Source organism: Clarias gariepinus, chromosome 14 (assembly GCF_024256425.1).
Source record: "Clarias gariepinus isolate MV-2021 ecotype Netherlands chromosome 14, CGAR_prim_01v2, whole genome shotgun sequence".
NCBI classification, from domain to species: domain Eukaryota; kingdom Metazoa; phylum Chordata; class Actinopteri; order Siluriformes; family Clariidae; genus Clarias; species Clarias gariepinus.
The window spans coordinates 29,312,737-29,335,460 of NC_071113.1; the positions used below are offsets into that span (position 1 = coordinate 29,312,737).

The following is a 22,724-nucleotide window of genomic DNA, read 5'->3' on the forward strand; positions in this document are numbered from 1 at the left end:
TCTCTAATGGCTTTTCCAGGGTAAAATACATTCTTTTCGATGCTTAATTTCCTCTGCTCGAGCACAGGGGACTGGGTTCTACACCATTAACACCAGCCAGCAAAAAAGTTAGTCTCAGAACACAAGTCTGAGAGAGAACACTCTATGCAGAGAGAGAGAGAGACAGAGGGAGAAAGAAAGAGAGACAGAGATTATTATGATTTTAATGCTCCATGTTCTTAGCAAAAGCTTAGAGGTATGAAATACGGCTACAATAATATCAGGAGGCAGTCTTAAGTTTTATACCCCTTCATAAATTAGACTGGAGCGCAGACATCGTTCTCTGATAAACGCTCTCCAAACCCATTTGCAACGTTTGGAAATATTGTTTTAACACGTTTTCTGCCACACTTAAACGTATATCATGCAGCCAAGTGGACTCGCTTTCGGTTATGTGTCCTCGGGGCGACTCAGGTACACTGGAGGTAAAGACAAATGTAATGGAACGTGTGTGTGTGTGTGTGTGTGTGTGTACGCATTCTACAGTATAGATAGAAAATAATAATGTGTAAGAAATGTTACAAACAATAGTGCAATAATGATGTAATAGTGGTGTACTACTACTGTATGTACATGTGCACACACACCCTCATGCTGAATAAATGCATAGTTAAACATAGGGAAAATTAATGAGTGAAATAAATAAATAAACTGCGGCTTAATGACTTTTGCAAATTGGGCCTTTTCTCTTTTGGAACAGCCGATGTTGAGCCCGGTCTGTAATTACGGGCCGTGCTAAACCGCAGCAGCACATCAGCCTGGTGCTCGCCATTAAAGCAAAAAGAACATGGGAAAAAACGACTTGGCTGCAACGTTGCGACCGCTTTCATAATTTATCCGCCTGTTCCTATCGGGGAAACGTTTTACCACTCTATGTTTGCAAACACTTTTCTCATGTGAAAATATTTAACAGTGGAAATGCTGAACGCGGGTGAAGTTACACATCTGCTACGAGAGAGTGTAACAACAACGGTCTGTATCTGGATTTAAACCCATGTGATTGGCCTAAATAAAATAAAATAAATATGAACCCTATTACTCTGCTGAAAGAAAACAAATATATATAAAAAAAGGTAAATGTCAGTTTTATCTTTCTCTGACAGTTCCTCAAACTCAGCTACATCACTCGGGTTCCTAACCGATGTCAATAGAGCTCTGTGCATTATTGTGGTTTTATTTCTTACATTACGGTATGAACAAACTAGCAGCTTCACTTCCACTACCACTCAAAAGTTCGGGAACTGAGGTGCTGGTTGTTAATTGGTGATTTCTGAGGCTGGTGACTCTAAGTGAACTTTTCCTCGACAGTTTCATCATGGTGACTAAAGGGTCACTCGACAATACTGTTCTCGCAAGAACTGTTCCAGTAAGGGTGACCTCCGTGTCCTAAAATAACAACTGACTTTTGTTGTTAGATAATGGCCTAATTTCATAGTTTTGAAATCCCCAGTATTGTTGTAGAATGTAGAAAATAAATCCCTAAACAAAAACAAAGAAATCTGCAAGTGACCCCAAACTTTTGAGCGGTACTGTAAACCATCGTGACCCTGAACCTGAAGATACTAAGGATGTTGAAAACACATCACCCAGTGTTGCATGTTCATAAAATACACTACATGTTCAATAAATCTTTTTCTCATTCTACTTGTTTTTTTTTTTTCTTTTCAATTTAACTTTACATCGATTATACGAATCAAAGCCACTGCAGTCAAAAACAGCTTTAACCCTTTGGAGTTTCTTCTCACCACCCTTGGTCCTCCATCATCTGGCCTGGGGATTACTCCATCCACCTGGCTCTGCTACGAAAACTAACATTAACACATTTTACACCCTTTTCTTTGTCCAGGGAGCTTCATACACCATTGAACTCCTCTCTCACGCTTGCATGAAAGTAAAAACCACCTCACATCCCATGAGATTTCCCAGCCCTGATGGACACCTCGGGTCTCAACCAGACGCTTTGTAAAACCAAAAGTCTAAGCATGTTTTTGTATCTGTCACATTAAAACACAACTGCATCAGTGTTCAGGTCTCAGCTTAGGGCGTCTAAGAATAAATCTTGCTCACACACATACTGTACACACATACACACACACACAGACTCTGAAAAGCACCCAGTGACCCTACGGTATACTGTATAATGCATAGCTACACAACCCAGCATGCTTATTTATTCATTTCTGTTCTGCCTATTGGTTCGCAGTTCCCTGTAGTATTTATAGTCGTTTTTTTTGGTTTGGGGCAGTGGTAGTGCAGTGGTCAGGGTTTGCAGCCTATGATTGAAAGATTCTGGGCTCAAATTCCAGGGCTTTAACGTTCCACTCTTCAGCTCTATGCTCATAACTACTCATCTGTGTACGAGATGTAAATAATGTAGTAATATGTCTGTAATAGTAAACAAGTAAACTCACAGGGCAAATCGACATCTGAGGGGCATTCATGCCAAAACCAGGACTTTGCTACACTTTCACAGTGTTTCACGTCTGCTTGAATAACATCAAGTTACACCGGAGTCATGATCGGACTGGCTGCTTGCTTCAAGTCTGAGACGCTGGTCTCCCAGGAACTCCGTTAATGGCCTAAACTAGGACTGCTCTACTGATGTGGCGATAACGCCCAGCCGAGTTCCTGTAACATGCATGTGGTATTGGTGAATGATTGTGTGTACAATTTTGTCTCTTTCTTCCGCAAGGTTTTTTTTATGGATCAGCCGTTCCACTCACTGAATGTTCACGGGAATGACTGCAGTGGGCTCCGAGCCAACTCAGCCGGGACCGTCATTCATGGACGTACGGCTTTCTCCAAATGTTTTACTGCAGCTAGTGATGGGTCATTCATGAACGATTCGTTCTTTTTGAAACGAGTCTTTAACGTGACTCAGAGGAACGAGTAGTCTCGGAGAGCGATTCATTCATTTTCCACTGGGCGCACATGCGCAAAGCATCGCAAAACCTACAGTATGTACAGGGAACATAAATGAGTAGTTACCTCTCGAGTCTTGGCCCGAATCAGTCGTTCTCAGATGCTATACAGTGCAACAGATTCAAAAGAACGAAAGACTCAGACTAGAATGTTCATGAGAAGGACTGCTCAATTCTGTCTCCTGTGTATTGCACTGCATAGCGTCTATGAGAGTCACGTGACAAAAGAACAAACTATTCGGACCAGAAGATATGCTGGTGAGCTGCTCATTTTGTTTATCTTAATATGTCCTTAGCTGTATTGTAATATTTTCATTAATGGAACTATAGATAAAATTGGTTCATGTAGACATGTTTGGGTGTCTGTTTATTAAAAATGTAACATTTAATTTTATTTCTGATCAAAAAAACGAAATTAACTAAATGATTTAAAAAAGCTTCATCCATTTTGATAAACGAGATTCAAAGAACCGAGTCACTTCTGTAAACGTCAATCACTTTTACACTTTATTCACCAAAAAATTTCATCACAGTTTGCCTTGAATGTCCCTTATACATCAATATTTACTTACAGTTACAATCTTTATAGCCATAGACTATATTTATAACTAAATATACTGTAACGTCTGTAATATTATAATATGTGCTGCTCAGAATGGTCAAATAAATAAACTAATGGCTCTGAGAATTCAAACATTTCATCACTAATCCCCTGACATGATTTTAAGTGGCATGTCTTAGAGATTCCTAACACACAGCAGCACTAAGCTTTCAGTCTTTTTTTTTTTTTTTTTTACATATTCTGGCACAGAATTCCCACAAACACTACAGCTTTTCTTGGTGCCAAGTTTTTTGCCCAGCAGCGCCTATAAACTTTCTGCATGTTCGTACATGACGTACAGAACATTACGCGCTTTACAGCCTGGTGCTCGTTACTGGAGGACTCGTAATTAATATTATATGGCATCCAGACGCTACAAACGTCTGTCACTCAGAGGTTAAGTGTCTAGCGGCCTCGCTTTCTTACAGCCTTCTCAGAACCAGTAACACGACCACGCCGCCATTCCACCCTGCCCCGCTCCCGGGCTCTCGCTTAGCAACAGTCCCCCTGGGTGACAGCATTTGCGTGCTCTTCTGCCCTGGCATCCCGGGAGCGGTGGGACTGACCGGGGAAAGCGGCACTCAGCACACACACATTGCTGTTTGCTCAGCCCAATTCCCATGACGGTTAGAAAACGCGCTCGCGCTTCCGCTGCACGAGAAAGAGAACGAGTTCTTGTTCTGTCTGCCCTGGCCGCTCCACAAGGCCTCTGAAAACAGTTTGCAGCCTTTCAAAATTTATTAGTGATGTTTTCACACGTCAGTGTGAAAAAAAAAAATGAAAAAAAGGAGGGGAGGGGCATGGGGTGAGGGGTGGACCGGTTCTCAAGAGAGGCCCAGGCTGGAAATAGTGTGTATATGTGTATGTGTGTGTGTGTGTGTGTGTGTGTGTGTGTGTGTATGTAGGAAAGTGTAAATGTCACACAGCAGCTACACTTGCTGCAAACATGCTGCAAACTATTTAGACTGAAATGAACAAAAAGTATTACATTAATTTAAACAAATAAGTACAACAAAAAGCTGCCACTACAGAATAATAATAATAATAATAATAATAATAATAATAATAATAATAATAATGATTCACTATTTTACTAATCACAAATAGGACTTTATTGGTATTTAATTATCTTTGATTTAACATCTAATTCTAAATCTGATTATATTCTCTTGCTAATAAGCTATAATGATTAATAATATTAATGATTATAAAACTTTATATAGTGCTGCATACGTTAACAAAACTAAAATAAAGAAAAAAAATTAAATAAGGAAATAATAAAAAAAAAACAAAAGACAACTGTTGGTTAAAAATAATTTTTAATTATTAATAATAGATGGACTGTTTATTAACAGTGTTGGGTGTAATGAGTTACAAAGTAACGTGTACTTGTACGCGTTACCTTAGAGTACTTGAATTACTTTTTTGATGTAGCATGTTATGTAGTAGTGCTGTTATTTAGTTAATTTAAAAAAAAATTTAATCCGTTATTTAGACAATTTATGAGCCAGACAGCAGTCATTCCCAATCCGTTATTGTGTGTGTAAAAGTCGTCATACAAGCCCTGCCCCCGATGGGATGTTTAGAGGGGGAGAAAAATCCTGAGAGTGTAAATGGAGCTAAATAATTTAAATTTTAATTAAAGTTTGATTCTTTAGGGTCAAACAAAAAGGGTGTACCTTGACAACGCCACTTTGGTGCATGGTGATGCAGTTGTTCGGGTCTCTGGAGAGCTGGAAGAGGGCCTGAGCCGTAGCCTGGTGCACCTTGGGGTCTTTCGAGCTCAGGTAGCGCACTAGGGGAGCGACAGCGCCCGCCTCGCCGAACGCCGCACAGTTAGAACCCCACATGCAGCAGCGAGCGATGGCCTCGGACAGATACCTCCGCAACTTATCGTCAGACTGCAGCGGGGTGGGGGGGGGGCAAAAACAACACAGCGTGTCCTGTTAGAGCTCATTAGAACTTCTGTACTACTGCAGAATACTGTAAATCAGAAGAATGAGGTCTGTAAGGGTTCATATGAGTGTTGTTGAATTCTGAATTCTGATTGGTTGAGAGTTGTGTGTAGGTACAGTAGTGTAGGTGAGCTAAATAACAGGAGCTTAATCTATACTATAAATGGATAAAAACTACGACATGTTGCTCTTTAATTATTAAACGAATATGGGATTAACAAGGAAGCCTGTGCAGGAAACAATTCTTGTTTTTCTTACAACTAAAATAATCGCTTCACGCTTCCTTAAAATATACTTCGGACAGGAAGGAAACTATTACATAAAATCTTCCCAACAATTGACCTTGTGGTGACTTTGATCTTCTAAGGATCAATTTCAAAATCTAATCAGTTCATCAGCTCAGGCACAGAAAGTGTAATAAAACACAACAGGATGTAAAAGAAGGAGTGTTTTATTCCTTGTGAGTGGTGTATCGGAGCTCACGGTGTTGGTGAGGTTGGAGAGCATGGGCACAACCCCGTGGTCGGTGATGACAGCCAGGTTCTCCTCGTCTTTGGCGATTTTGGATAGGGCCGCGCACACGCTGGCCAGCACCTCTGCGTTCGGAGACTTCAGCAGATTGACAATCAGCTCCAAGCCGCCCACAAAGGAACGCACCAGTTCTCCAGCATCCTAAAAAAAAAAAACACACGCACACGCGGTCAGCACCCATGGCTTCTGTTCAGGCACTCAGCCAACATGGCATACAACTGTTTCACTAATTAGGAAAGAGCAGAGAGACACCTATACTGGAAGCACAGAGACGCGTCATTATGGTTGGAGTACTGCTGGGTGTGACACTGAAACATGTGGGCGTCTGTTAAAAGCTATAAATCTACATGTACAGTAAATATAAATACAATTCTATTAGTGATGAATAATGCAATATGTACTCCACACAGCGAGATAACCTCATCCTCACCAGTGCCATAGAACACCTACATGAGGTTAGAAAGGAAAAGGAAAGAGAAAGGAAAAAAAGGTGAGGAAAAAATTATTTAAAAGAAAAGAAAGGAAGAAGAAAAAGAGGAAAGAATAACAAAAAAGGAAGCGGAATAAAAGGGAAGGAGGAAAGAAGGAAGGTAAAAAGAAGAGAAGGGGAAAGGAATAGAAGTAAGGGATAAAAGAAGAAGACAAAAAAGAGGAAGGAAATGGAAAAAAGAATAAATGAGAAGGAAAAGGAAGAAAAAGAAAGGCAAGGGATATAATAAAAAAGAAGGGGGAGGAAGGAAGGAAGGAGTAAGTTAAGCAAGGAAGAAATGAAAAGAGAAGAAAAAAAAGAAGAAAATAGGAAGGAAAAAGGAAAGAAGGAATGAGAAGCACAGGGATGTAAGGAAGTGAAAGGAAAAAAGGAGAAAGGAAGGGAAGGTGAAAGGAGAGAAAGAAAGAAAAAAAAAACAGGGGGAAAAAGGAGAAAGAAAGGATGGAAGACAAAAAAGAGGGGAAAGAAGAGATAATAAAAAAAACGGACGAAAGAAAAAAGATATGGAAAAGGATGGAGACAGGCAGGATTAAAAGGGAGGGACGGAAGAAGAGAATGGAAATAGAAAAAACCTACAAGGGAGATTAGGAGAAAAAAAGATAAATACACTAACAAAAAAGGAAGACAGGTGGACAGTGAATGGGGAGATGGGCGGGGCCTATAATGTGCACCTCCACTGTGTAAAGATTGACATCATCAGGTGACTTTAACCAGACACTTGCATCCCCTGGACTCCAAAAAAAAAAAAAAATCAAAGGAAAAGTAAAAATACATTGTACATTGGAGATTCTTCTGTCATGCATTAAGTGTTAAATGGGCAGGTGAGGACAGCAGCAACTGAGAGAGAGAGAGAGAGAGAAAAAGACATGGGGTGGGGGGGAGGAGGAGGGCAGCCTTTGTTAGAAGTCATGCCAAGGGATGAGCCTGAGGTTTGGTGAATCTGGGTTAGAGGGAGAGCAGAGAGAAGTGAAGGAGAGAAGAGAAGACAAGAGGAAATGGCAAGACGGGAATACTGATGAGTCCAGGCAGAAAGAGAACAAGAGGTAAAGGAGAGACGGAGGAAGTGTGTTAAAGTCACCAGCTGCGGCGGGTCACTCAGAATTCCTTTCAAATCCTCTCTCACAAAAACATCTCCGACCGGCACACATCAGCACACACAGCACGCAGCACCCAGACTCGGTGTGTGTGTGTGTGTGTGTGTGTGCACACTGATGTGGAGGTGCCATAAAAAAGAGAGAAAAAAGTGAGTACAACATTTCCACATTGTAAAAAATCAAGTGTTTCATGAAGGAATGACGGGTGAAAGGCCAGGAGAAGAAAAAAGAGGAATAAAAGTGAGACAGAATAGAGAGGAGAAAAACAGACAGAGACAAAGGACTGGTCTACCTGCAAAATCTGGAGAAATTCACCCAAAGTGGAAGTGATACGGGGGTGAAAAACAGACTTCTGATGTAATCAAGCCACCCGCCTCCCGGCTGCTGGCTGTAACCTTACGGACGCTAATTGTACGTTATGATTATTTGTAGATTAAACGTGGCTTTCTTCGAGGCCTGATCACGAAACGGTGCTTCATAACGACTGCATGTTCGTAACACGAACGTGTTTGCATGCGTCCGAGTGTGTGTCCTGCGGTGGTCGTGGGTCTTGCTGTGCTGTTCTTCCAGCACGCTTCTCCTGAACCTGCCCCGCGGCTGCTAACTCGAGCCACATGGGTCTCTCTGTAAATAAGCGCTGCTGTGTGGCTCGTCTACACCTCCGTTTATTTGTCTTACTCCTGTCACTAAACTGCACGAGTCACCTAAAACATCCGTGATGTAAATGCCAGAAAAACTCTGTCAAACTTGGTTAGCATTTCATCTCTGAGTTCTGGATGTCTTTATGTTTTTATTCTCATTCCCAATGTGAAGTGGAAATATTTTATGCTCGGTATTGATGTGGGTGAAAAACAAGAGCCGGTCGTGTAGAATCTCTGCATATTTACATCCGATACAGATTATACTCGCTGTAATCCAGCGGAATTATCAAAAAAGTCATGCAAAATGCTATATGCAGTGCCGTGAAAAAGTATCTACCCCTTTCCTAATTAAATTTTTTTCTTTTGCATATTTGTCACAGATCATCAAACACATTTTTATATTATTTAAAGTTAACCAGAGTAAATAAATAAAAAAAACTCTCCTTATTCGCTAAAATCATTTAAGTTTTTAAATGATTATGTCATTTATTAAGGGGAAAAAATGCTGTCTGAACCGACCTAGAAAATATTTTAATTAGTTTGATGATCTCAATCATTTAAGTGAAACAAATGTGCAAAAAAAAAAAAAAACAATCAGGAGGGGGGTAAATACTTTTTCAAGGCACTGTATTGTTCCAACAGTACCCCAAATCATTTAGCTTGAGAAAGAAATATAATAATGTCTGAATAGACTTATGATAGAAGACTACTAGTTAAGTACTGAAATGTGGAATTGTTTACCTTTAAATATACAACTTTTGCATTTTAAATAGCATTTTATAAATATAGATGTGTGTGATGGTAATTAAACAATACATTACGGTACCTTTGCATTCTCAATACAGGGGCAGATGGCCCAAGCAGCACTGGCCTGAACCACAGGGTTCGGGTTCTTCAGCAAGGACCAGAGCAGACGCACGCCATCCAGACGATCGATGATCCTGAGAGTGAGATAGAGAGAGAGAGAGGGAGAGAGAGAGAGAGAGAGAGAGAGAAAGAGAGAGAGAGAGAGATACAATTGTGTAAATTGTGTGGGATTTTTATTAAGGGCTAACGAGGAATCATTGTCAAGGTCCAAACAAATAAGCAGGAAATAACAGTCCACTTAAAATGGGAAACTAAGGCTTAACCCTAGAAGACTAGACATGACTGACAGAGACAGGAGCAGAACCACAACAATATCATGTTAATGTAACCAAAAAACACACGATATAAACACAAAACAAAATATGAAATCAGCAACCATCAAGGATTTCGAGACACTTTTAGTGTTTTATGCAGTAAATCAAGCTTTAATTGCTTTTCCGTCACACATCCTCACCTGTCCGAGTCATATAATGCTTTATAACGTAACAAGACGCATGATCAGTGCCTCACCTGGCTAGAAGCCGCTGTACAGGAAATCTGTCCCCATTAGAAGATCCGTTTAGATATTTATAGCTGCATGGACAAACATGTACACATACAGTTTGCCGGGCAACTCAGATCTCGTTGCCAACACACAGGAGGGGAAAAAAAACTCAGGGAAGGTCCTCTTTCCAAATCAAACAGCCATAGAGACAAGCGTCTCTATATTTCACTAGTTGGGAGCGAGGCTTGCTTTAAACGCAGGCTGTATTTCACACAGCGGACATCGTCTTACTGAAGGCCGTAGTCAGGCATCGTGAAGCCGAGCAGAATGGCTCCTCAGTGTGGCCTGTTTGTTAAATATAAATAACACGTAACCTGTTTCCCATGTGTGTGTCAACCGACAAGGCCGACATTCAATGCTGTCATGATTGCTAAACCGCTCTGTAATCCGGAGGGGGGGTTCTTTTGGACACACGAGGGCTCTGGGTCCTGGGCAGAGAGGACGCATCCAGGGACTCGCTTAATCTCTGCAACTTACTGCATAAATCAACTCCTGAGGCATGATAACAAGAAAAACCCTCAGCAGAACCCAGAGGGAGCGCTAAATCTCTGTGACTACAGCAATGACATGGGTACGATTTCAACAGGCTAACTTGTGCTGAGTAGGTGAAAAAAAAAAAAGAGCAAGACAAGCTGGAGAACAGCGAGTCTTTTCAGGTACCCTGATTTACCTGTGGAGTTACAGGATATGGCATTTATGGACATGTTAAATTCAAGTGCAAAATGTTTACATACATTAAAAAAATTAAAAACACACCACAAAAAAAATTTGGTCTCCTATTTCAGTGTGGACATTATTACTAGTCTCTTATTCCATTGTGGACACTAACACTGGTCTCTTTTTTTAGGTGTGGACACTAACACTGGTTTCCTATTTCAGTGAAGAAACTAACACATGTCTCATATCTCTGTGTGGACACTAACACTCATGTCCTATTTCAGTGTGGACACCAACACTGGTGTCATATCTCACTGTGGACACTAACGCTGGCCTCCTACACCTGTGCGGACATTACCGCTGATCTGCTATTTTTGTGATGACATTAACACTGGTCTCCTATTTCAGTGAAGACACCAATACTGGAGTCTAATTTCAGTGTGGACACCAACACTGGCCTCCTGTCTCAGTGTTAACACCAACACTGATCTCCTATAGTATCTCTGTGTAGACATTAACACATCTCATATTTCGGTGTGGACACTCACGCTAGTCTCCTATCTCAATATGGTCACCACCACTTGTCTCGTATGTCTGTGTGGACACCAACTGGCATCTTATCTCAGTGTCGAGATGAATACTGGTCTCACATCTCTGTGTGTGGACACGAACCCTGGTCTCTCGTCTCGGTGAACTCACTGGTCTCCTACGCCGGTGACACACTGTTGGTGTGGACAGTCTCAGCTTAATGTCCTACCCAGACATGACCATGCTGGTCTGTGACAGGAAACGATCATATGGCAGCTATTCTAATTGCTCACCAAACTCCACCATAGAACTCTCGAAATGAGCCACAAGAAAAAAAGGAAAAATGTGTGTGGGAGGCAAATAAAGGCTTTCTGTCCACAACTAAGTGTAAATGTAAAAAATAAAGAGCCCACTCTAAATATACATGACTGGAGCATGCTGCTCAGGAGGTGATGCATTTTTCTGGAGCCTGACACTCCTCGTTGCTCTCACACAAACTGAGAGAGTGACCTTATTTCTTCAAAAACAAGCCCTGTGGATTTTTACACCACCACTGTGGTCGTATACGTCCATAAACATATTATTCTTTTAGACAATCTCTGGTTACGTTGCCCAACTGAGACGACTCGAACATAAAGCACTGTATTTGTGTCCAGCCTTAATTAGGAATAGGACTGGAGTCTATAATAGTCTTGTAAAAGTAATAAGATTCAGATGGTGCAAAACACAGTGGAACACGCTGGGACATGTGCTGTGCTACTAGAGAAATTCCCAGAGAATCACATGGCACTCGAACTCTGTTAAACATGACCACTTTCATGACTTTCTTTTTTTTCTTTTTAAACTTTCCACATACATTTTAAAATATAATTTTATACTGTATAGAATTTTGAACAACAGCCATTGTCCTGAAGCAACTCATAGCATGTCTTAGACAGCAATCTTTTCTAAATGATTACGGTCATGTTCTTAGAAATGTATCTCTATAACAGGCTGCATGACCTGCGAGGATCCTCCGAAAACAGACCTGCATAATCATACCTTCGATTAGTATAATCCAGAAACTGTGTAGAAAAGTCACGCTCAAAGTGACTGTGATGTCAATTCGTCCATCCTCCTATTGCTGGCTTTTGGATAAGCACTGTACTGATTACAATTTGATATTTTATGAAAGTTCTCTCACACTCCCAACATGTCCACCATGTTTGCCACCTGTCTGTGACAGGAAGTCATAAAGTACCCATGGTGTCCACAAGTCAAAGATGAACACAGAAACGGATATGTTCTGACACCAGAGCACCGAGATTCATACAAAAATAAACAGGGAGTAAATGGCGTTTATATGCTATATACACACCATCGCCTGTCCAGAGTACAATCCTAAGATTAGTCTACTGCCTGCTGTAATCTCTTTCAGGTGCCTGAATTTTCTCCCACCTCCGATGACATGCTGGGAGGTAGATTGTCGGCTGTATTTTCACCACACATCCAGTTTTCTCTGGATCCTCTGCAGCCCTGACCCATGAATATATCCGCTAATCTGCTACGGCCCTGGAATGAGCATCGCTTCTGATCACTGCTCGAATTGTATTTATAAATTAAGATGCCGAAGCAAGCGAAGTAAATAAATTCCTAACTTATTCGATTAATTTGTTTAGTGGAACACTTCCAGAATGTTGTCTGAGGGCTAACGGTGGTTTATTGTCAAGTGCAAATAAAGAAATTTAAAAAGAAAAAACCTGGCGATGGCAAGATCATAACGTTGGTTAAAGTTAGAAGCATGAGGCTACACCCTTGTGGAACACCTGCAACCTTTTCAAGGAAATCACTTCCTTACCATTAACAAAATCAACAAGAAATTATCGCAACAAGAACAGAATGAATTTCCATGAGTCATCTCTTGAGCATCCTTTTAAACTGGCTGTTCTTTATTGATCCAGCTCATCAGACATAACTAAATTAACTAAAAGGATGTGATCTGCACATGCTGGAGCAAAGGTATTCTCGGTGCATGTCCTGCTCTCTGTTCCAGTTTCGTGTGGCTGGCCTGACCGCCTTTGCCAACTTCGTGCTGCAGCTTACACAAAATGACCACAGTGAAACAATCAAGGCCTCCGCCCTGGCCACAAATATGAAGAGATCAGCAGGTAGCATAAACAAAATCCCTGCGCTCTGTCATTAAAGCACTGAGCCATAAGGGTTTCCACACTGGACCTGTCAAGTCTTGGACAGGACACAGCCATCAGGCTGGTCAGGGCCTCTCCGGGGACCCTTTGGAGCCGTCACCGCTGCGGTGAACGCAGTGGGTTGAACTGAGAAGAACAATATTGTGCCTTGCTAAAACCAAACCAAGCAAACAATAAGAGTGATGTTTATGGACATCGCTAAAAGAGCTGAGACAAAGATATCCCGCACTGTACACTGTTAAAGCATTGTTCAAAAGACCTTTTTAGCTCCAAGAAAGAGTGGAACTTGGCTTACAGTACGAAATTGGTGGCAACAGCATATTTCAGCCAGAGCAACATTGTGGTTTCCTCTAAGCCCTAACCAAGCCAAGGGCAGAGGAACCATTTTAAAGTTGGCTCATTGGACAGTTGCTGCTGCCAACAATGTAAGCCTGTATGCTACTGTCGGAAAACGCTCGACTTAAAATCTTAAATCTGTTCTGGGCTGTGGTTAGTTAATGGTCTGATATAGTACATCACAGGAGAGGTCGTGTTAAACAAGTACTGCTGAAGGTCCTGTACTCTTGCTTCGCTCACCAAGCTGGAGAGAGATGATAAGCAATGAGAGTATAAAATCAGGTCCAAAAACATTTTTCCTACTAGGAACATTATGTGCTTGGAACGGGGAGAGAAAAAAAAAAAACACATTTATAATAATAATCTTAAAAGTATCAAAGTGAAATCTACCATATATGAAGAAAACCAAACCACTCCTGGGCCTCAGGGCTTGACCGAGACTCTGGATTGTACACTATAATAAAGAACCTGTTGCAGTGACTTGTGATGGAGCCCAGTATGAGCTATTTTCAAGGAAACTGACCCCTTTTGAGGACTTACGCCATGTTCTCTCGATCCGTAGCGCAGGCTCCTACAGCCCTGGTGACGTTGACTAGCAGGGCCTGGTTGGTTCCAGTGAGCAGGCTGACCAGGGGTGGGATGCCATTGCTCTTTCGGATGGTGGTACGGTTGATGGGTCTTTGGGCGCACTCTCCTAGAGCCCCCACCACGTTGACCAAAACCTCTTCAGGCTGATCTGACAGCAAATCCACCAGCATCTGCAGCACCTTGTACTCCTCAAACCTGGGAGGGAACATACAGAGGAACATAAATAAAAAATCGTTTAAGGTTCCAAAGGATTTTAGACCCATTCGCTTATAGACTCAGCGTAAAATAGGAGCTGGAGAAAGGTTGTCTACAGGTGAGTTTGAAGTGCTACTAGGAGCCGCACCTTATCCCTAAAATCAACAAGTTGTGTTTAAATATCTAAACACTACATCAACTATATCATTGGTGCAAAGTGGCCTCCATGCTAACAAGAAATCAGTTCCTTGCCTTATCTAGAATCTTGTTTGTAAAACCTTGCAAGTGTACCACAGGCAGAGTCAAAATAAATCAGGTGACTGAAGTACTGTATTGTTTCCCACGCTTCTCACTACACACACTTTCTCTCAATGACCGTCATTTCTGTGGCTTGGAGCAGGACAAAGAGTGTTTTTCGCTGCAACGTTGGCCTAGTTTCGCCAAGATCTGTACAGTGGCAAACTACAGTAAACATTTTAAGTGGGTATGCTGCGGTCACTGAGAGCCTCGACAGACCTCTGATGTACGATTTAGTTATATGAGTCTTTTTATTCACAGTTACGGTTTCTGGCATCCTCATCCTGAAGGAGATTGGAGAGTGTGTCCAAGGTCACTTGGTTTTGGTCGTGGTCCAACAAAACTTTTCTCGAGAGTAACATGGAGAGTGCCCGAATCAAATCTGCTCAAAAAATAAATAAATAAATAAACAAACAAGTTTTTAAAAAGCTGAAATCAAGAATAATTAAACTTTCAAACGCACCCAAACACTCTGAGCTACAGATTTAATAAATGGTGTTAAAAGTGTGTTTTGTGGTAAAGCCAACACTTCCACAATACGCACCAGTGTTTATGAGCTGTAGCTACAAACAGCATGATGAAGAGTTTGCACTCACCGTATTTAATCTTGTCACGCTTGCTAAGTGCTTTACAGTAGACTGTCTGTCTAACCGCATTTATAATTAATTGTGTTAGAGCGGCTTAGAAGGTTTAGCAACAATATTTGTCCAGGAAACCAATCAATATGGCAGGTGTTTGTTGACATGGGCAGGTATGAAGGAAAGTAAATCACAAATTAGAGCTAAAGGAGTTCAGGTGGTTTATGATCTTTGCAATATGAGCCATGACAAAGAATTATTTTTTTTTTTTTTAGTTTAGTTTAGTTTTTTTGACAAAGAAAGCAGTAAAGTGCGAACATGTCTGTTAGCAGGTAAGTTGGAGCTAAAAGTCTTCAGATGCAAATGTTTTTTGGCACAATTTCATTAAAACACATTGTGCTATCAGTTATTATCTGGGAGGGATTTATGATCATTGGTAATCCAGGCTAAAAGAAATCACCCCATTGTAGAAAAGCGCATCATTCGACCTTGACCTTGGCAGTTGCTGGTGAGTAATTACAATCCTTAGTAGATTCTCGGTCATCAAGTAGATGGTTGTCCTAAAGTCCTGGAAATTCTTAATGCCACCACTTATTGAAACTAACTCTCTTGGAGAGGCAAGTAGATAAACTCTGTGGAGTCGTTATGTCATTGACACCCTGATGGTCACATGTGTTGATGTTCCTACCGGCATTTATGTATGTCATTACGATCAACTGAGTCAGGGTACGAATGACTATGAAACCAACTTGGGAGTTATGAAAGAAAATGACTATAAATGACTCAGCATGGCCACACTGTGAGATCATCTACTGCTCTGACAACTACTCGAACTGCATACCTGTAAAATGACTATTAAAAGCCTTAAAGCCTTGGTTGTTCTGTTCCTGTTTTGTTTTAGGTTTATGCTTCTACTTAGGGCATTCAAGTCGGAACTTTGAATTGTGCAGAATAACTCAGACTCAGACACTGTCTCAGTGTTTAAGTCCAGGCTAAAAACCTATTTATTTAGCCAAGCATTTTAGTAAATACAGTAAATTTGCCTTAGGTAAAGTAGCAGATCTGAGGGACTCATGGACGTAGAGTATTATGGTGAACTGGTATGTTTAGATGCTGTCTTCTCCACTCTCATTGATTACAGTAGTTTGCCAGAGTTCCTGCTTGCACTCTGCACGAAATATACATTCATATTATACATTGTTTGACTGTGACCATACCGAACTGCCATCTCTTCTTCTCTTTTGCTCTCTCTTCTTCTCTCTTTACTCCTCTCTCTCTTTTCCCCTACCTGTCTCTCTGTCGAGCTGTACATGTCGCTCCTGAGCTGCCAGTAATCCAGACCCCCTTTGCCCCCTGGAGCTGTCTGACTTGTCCTGGTGTCCTGCTTCTGGTTAGAGATCTCGTCGCATGGATGCTCTGTGTGGTCTACCTGGGATGCGTGTAGTGACTGGGGACGGTTCCACTTTTTCACGAAGACGGTCCTGTCCCTGGGTGATGCAGACAGCTGTTTTCTAAGGACTTCAGTCGCTCGATAGTTCAGGACTGGAGTTTTCTACAGTCTACTTGAGCCTCCAATAACAAACTGGACTCAATTTTAACTTAAACACATCTGCTGTTATACTGAACTTCCAGTCTCACACAGTATGATGCAGATTTATCCCTGCTATCTGTTATCACCCAGATGGATGGGTTCCCTCAGTCTGGTTCCTCAGGGTTTCTTCCTATTACCATCTCAGGGAGATTTTCCTTGCCAATGTCGCTGTCGTCCTCGGCTCGCTTATCAGGGATTTATTATTTTGATTCATACATGTTCACATCTTATACAAATTTACATCATTCTTTTGATTGTGTAAAGCTGCTTTGCGACAATGACAATTGTTAAAATGCGCTATACAAATAAAATTGAATTGAATTGAATAAGGGGACACAGCTCTGAGAGTAAAAACTCCCTTTATTTCTCTATATAATCCCCCGATACACTAATGCACTTATCCCAGTGTTTCACTAGTGCTTGGACACCATCGAGGTAGAAAGTTTTCTTAGTACACCAGAGCATAAACATAACGTACAGGACATCCTTAATGGTGAGATGATGTCACACATTCTGCCTCACAGTGGTCGTCAGAGCCTCAGAGCTTTCGTCCCACAGCCTCATGTCCTGTCTTTGCTTTGTCTCTCTATTGTCTCATAATCGTGTACACCTGTTTCAAATCAGCTCCTGATTGGTTTGTATATTTAAGCCATTCTGTGTCTTCGTCTTCTCCTGGTCTCATTCGGTTAATGTGGCTTTTTACGACCCACTTTTTTCTTCCCTGTTTTCAGCCACGTTTACGTTTGCGATCATGGATATTGCGTGTTTGATGCTGCCTGCCTGATCTGTGAAATATGGATGACGGTCGGAAGTCCCAAAGTACAACATGCATTAAATTGCATCCTGACTCTCAGTATATGTTACTACACACACTTGCACCCTGGCTATTGGACAGAAACTGAACCCGAGCCGTCTTTTGTAGTGTTTTTCACAGGATGGGTAGCAGTGTATCTTTGCTCTCCAAACAAACACTAAGCACACTATAAATTATATATACTGTATATTTATTCTTATGCATCATTAATCAGGTTAAATGACTTGGCCATTCTCTTCCAGGACTCACCACTATTTTTATTTTTAAACCTTAGCTAATCTTTTCCCTAGATCTGAACCCACAACACCATGCTCCTATTTCCAAAATGCCTCCCGTTTATTTCCGTCTACCCTTGACCATGCTCGCTGCTCGCTCTCAGTTCACCGTCACTCAAACAAAGACATGCTGTCTGCTTCTGGCAACTCGAGCTGTCTGTCTGACCTGCTCATGTACTTTAAGTGAGAGAAAACCCAAAGGACAAGGAGAAAAAAAAAAAGGTTCCTTTAAATCACAGCTGCTGTTAAGTGTAACACACATTCCAAACCAGTTTTTGTCACAAATTGCCACTCGGGCTGTGATTGATGTTGAATTGGGCACTGCGGCGTTCTCGAACCAGACGGCCTGGTGAAAAGTGTGTGACAAAACCAGTTTGAGTCATTTTATGACAGACACAGTGTGTAACTTTGACGTTTTTATTCGCTGTACAAATTACCCTGATAGAGCTGGATTCGAGTTTACATTAAAACGGTCGGGCCGGCATCCCGCTACTTTCCTCTCAAATATGAAATTCGCCTTTGTTCACACCCAGCCGTGTGAGCTAACCAGGGGAACACGGTGCGGAGCACGTCGAGAACATTTTCCCCGCCGCATTCCACCTTATCATATCCAGCACATAATCGCTCGTCGCTAATTGGAGATATTTTTGAAGCCGGCGTATACAGCACCATCAATTGCATCTAGCATGCGATTATTACTCTCATTATTATAATGACTTTTATTATTGTTGCTGGCGCGGTGTGCTAACAGAGCTCTGAGTCGTTAGGTATATTTGGCCGTGACTGGTTCTCTCGCTTCGCCAGGATGCGGTGCCCGGACTCGGCCGTGCTGTTCCTCTGGCTCTTAGGCTTTTTCTCACTGCTGCGTTTCATAGAGGATGTGGAGTGAGTCAGGTGTGAGGTGCGAGCCAAAGGCTTGAAATGCATTAGTCAAGCTTTTAGAGGTGGGATAAAAATACCACAAAATATCCTCTGTGGGTAAAACAGTTTGAATTACGCTTCCCATTAATGAATTATTCGGTAATTAATTGAACGTTTAGGTAATAATTTCATCATTTCGGAATATTCCATGGCAGGAAATTACCTATTAATCTTTAAATGCATTAATGTTTTGCTGATGCTGCGAGCATTAGCAGAGATTTTGAATTCTAATTGGTCACAACGTGTGGATTTAAATTTCTATAACAGCAGCTGATTACAGGTTTATATTAATGTGTTTATTTTAATTATTATTATTTAACTCATACACAGGGATGTGCACAGAGGTCGCCCTACAAAATCATATAAAAACATAATAAAGCAAAGATTGTTAAAAATCTGTTTAGATACTTTTTGATAAGCTGACATTTTTATTTAAAGGTCAAATGTATTCATTTAAAATTTAAAGAAGGAGTCTCCAGTGTCAGCACTTTCATTTTCTGAAATCTTTAGAACAAAGGCATTTATGCTATAAAAAAATGTTTTGGTGTTAATAATATGAAAAGAGAGGGAAAAGAGAGGCTGCTGAGAAATAACATAAGTGAGAAGAGGAACTCGTTCCAAAACATTAAATACGACTATAATTAGATACTTTCTATGATGTGTAGTTCTTAAGAGAACATACAGTATGTGAATCATATGGAGTGGAACAATAAGTAAACTGGTGTGGGGTCAGAGGATAAAAACACTTCATGATGTGCTCCTAGGACAGTAATCAACTATGAGATGACAACAATATCTCCATAAGATGCAGTGTTTCCACTTCATAATCAATCGGGAGAATTATCACTATCGATTCCTGAAATTTCCCATCCCCTCCACCCTTTCCACATGAGGTTCCTCAGTATTCTCAGGTTTCCTCCCACCTTTAGAAAAACATGCTTGTAGGTGCCCTGGGTAATTCAATTTAGCTGTGGTGTAAATGCCATGCAATCGACTGGCACCGTATCCTGCATGTATCCCGACCCTGGCGTTAAATATTTATATGACCGTACCCTGTGCTGTAGCTGTATTTAAACCTCGGACTTGATCTAAAATTGAATCGAGCAGCTAGTTAGCAAAAAACATGTGTTTGTGTAAATTAGTCACCAAGCAAGAATGCCGAAATGAGCGCATTTCAAACCGCGACGGAGAAACCTGAGAGTGTTTCTGTTAACGTGACATTAAGTGAATTGATGATGGCACAGGCTTTAATTTGGAAAGGGCTTAATGTGATATAAATGCACGATAAGGTTCTGTTAGATTTGAGTTATGATGTGGAGAGAGAGAGAGAGAGAGCGAGCGAGTGAGCAGCCGTACTGCTACTGAGCCACTACAGACACGAGCCTCCCTCTTCATTCCTCCTCCCAAACAACTCCATTTTCTGTCTGGGATTCGGCCAGACAGTAGAAACGTCCACAGATCCAAATCTATCAAAACGCCATAAAAATCCAAAAACACTCTTATCATAACCTAAAAATGTGAGGCTGCTTTATCAGATGCTTGGCCTCAGCCTTGTAAAAATAAAAGGCTGTAATTTATAGACAGGTAATGGTGGAATAAAACCATGCATATTTGAACCCTGTATACTACACGCGTACCACATGACAAAATAAATACCGCTAAATCATTTTTATACCAGAGCACCTTTGTGACGGAAAACACTTGCCAGGTCGGGGTCTCCAAGATTATTTTTTTTGTTCTTTCTTTTAATTCATGAGGGGGGAAAAAATTACTTCAAAAACGTTGCACGCCAGAAAAATTAGGGCGGGAAAGCCTCCAGGATCGTCATCGTGCCTGATGAGGGAGACGGCATGGAGGTTGACGTCCACCATAACACCAGACGTGACGAACTATTTAAAAGGTCATTAGCCGGTACCCGGGCCGTTAGCGCACGTCGACTGCTCTCTGCTAATCCTCCTGACTAGCTCATCACCACGCTTGGCTTCATCTTAACCTACTCTATCGTTAACAACGTGGGCGTAAAAAAGGGTAAACACATTCCTCTGGCGAACAGTCATCATAAAAGATCAGAGTGTAGAAAAATGTTAGCAATTGGTTAGAATAATGACTTCTGGATGTCCTCGGCACAGACAGCGATCAGGCAGGGTGGAAAAAGTGAGCGGTGAACGAGGAACGAATCAGATGTCAGGAAAAGACATGACATGTGTGATTGCACATTCTGAGCAGGTCGACTCAGCGTCACGACATGATTGCAGACGCGACCGTTCAATCTGCACTCGATTACAGCTTTCAACGGCACCTGAGTGCATACGATGTTAATAACACACACTCCATACAGCAAGGAAACACCAACAGTCGCTTGGTCTTCATTCACATCTCACAGATACTTCAATGTTTACCATTCACACACACTGTGGTTTAAAACCTACCTGAGAGTCTGAGAAATCCTCGACTTGTTCAACTTGCGATTGTTTAAGGACTCTAAGCCTAAATAGGGCATTTTAGGAAAAACACCCCCCCCCCCCCAAAAAAAAAATGGATTTAATGAGAAATTCACAATTCGAGGCCAACATCCTAAACTAAGCAAACAAAAGCTCATCATCAATTAAACAATTATAAATTGTTTTGCATGATTCTGAATCTGCCCTTGAATGGACAGGTACCCAGTCGAGGGTGTACCCCGCCTTATGCCCCAAATCCCGCGTGACAGGCTCCAGGCATCCCGTCACCCTAAACAAGATATGCACTACAGAGAATGAGTAAGAGCATTGCACTATGAATCAGAAGGTCATGGTTTAAACCCCTGCACCGCAAAGCTAGCACTGTTGAGTGTTTACTGCTCAGAACGTATAATTATTCTACATTTACAGGTGGCGTAGTGGTTAGTATTGTGCCCTTGCACCTTCAGGTTTGATTTGATTCCTGCCTCAGGGTCTGTGGGCTTGGAGTGTGCATGTTCTCCCCATGCTTTGTGGGTTTCCTCCGGGTACCCAGGTTTCCTCCCACAGTCAAAAGACATGCAGATTAGGTTAATGGGCATTCCCAAAATTGCCTGTAGAGTGTGTGTGTTGGCCCTGAGTTGAATTGCCACCCTGTCTAGGGTGTACCCCACCTCGTGCCCTGAGTCTCCTGGGATAGGCTCCAGGCCCCAGAGACCCTGTATACAAAATAAGCACTATAGAAGCTGAATGAACTGAATTTACAGATATCAATCAAATTCCAATAAAAGATGACACACCTTCCTATACATTTTTGAAAACAAACCAGGATTTTTCCCCGAAAGATTCTCTCTAATTCAGTCGTAGTCAATTTCCACTTGTCTCTCTGTTAGTGCGCTCTGCCATCAAGATGGCAACTACCAACCGGGGAGGGTAAAGACCATCACATGCCTCCTCTGAGACATGTAATGACAGCCACCTGCATCTTTTTCAACTGCTGCCCGTGCAATGTTGGAAAGAAAAATGCTATCCACCACTTTCACTTGAGTGATATGCCCACAACTGGCTAGTGTCAATATGACTGGAAGAGTGCGGGTATGCCAGCCTTTTGGTGTTAGTGTGGCGATAAATTAATTTCCACGCAAAAAAAAATCACGATACATAACTGAATCGATTTTTTAAGCATAAAATTGCATAAAATGCCATAAATTTTAAATATACTATTATATATTTGTTAATATCTATGGATAATAAACATTAAAATGCGGGTGTACAGTACTTGGCCACGTTCTCCATGCTAATTGAACATTTCCAGATGGCCCCGGTGGTGGCAGCGAGCAGTTGCTTGTTGTCGGCTCGTTTCAGCAAAGTAGCCAGCGACTGTAGGCCGTTGTACTGCCGCACCAGATCCCTTGTCTGCTTGTCCTCTGCACACTACACACACACACACACACACACACACACACACACACACACACTCTTTGAATCAGACCCGAGCTGATGTGATACATATGTCTGCTATTTATTTCCATGCCTTTCCATTTCAGAGAAGTGAGAAAGAGGCCATGTGCAGCTGTAAAAGCACTTTAGCGCTGCTGAAAGGCTATCGCTCATCGTCACATTCGCTCAGCGGCTCC

General features: G+C 41.6%; 1 protein-coding gene across 1 annotated transcript in view; it reads right to left on the minus strand.

Annotated features, from left to right (window-relative positions):
* The window catches only part of odad2 (outer dynein arm docking complex subunit 2), a 61,203-nt gene that overhangs the window by 8,063 nt on the left and 30,416 nt on the right, over positions 1 to 22,724 (minus strand). The window contains exons 14-18 of the mRNA XM_053511762.1: positions 22,367 to 22,521; positions 13,931 to 14,173; positions 9,099 to 9,213; positions 6,000 to 6,188; positions 5,241 to 5,462 (exon numbers count right to left, since the gene is read on the minus strand). Of these exons, the coding sequence (XP_053367737.1) occupies positions 5,241 to 5,462; positions 6,000 to 6,188; positions 9,099 to 9,213; positions 13,931 to 14,173; positions 22,367 to 22,521 (924 nt within the window). The remainder of the gene's footprint in view (positions 1 to 5,240; positions 5,463 to 5,999; positions 6,189 to 9,098; positions 9,214 to 13,930; positions 14,174 to 22,366; positions 22,522 to 22,724) is intronic.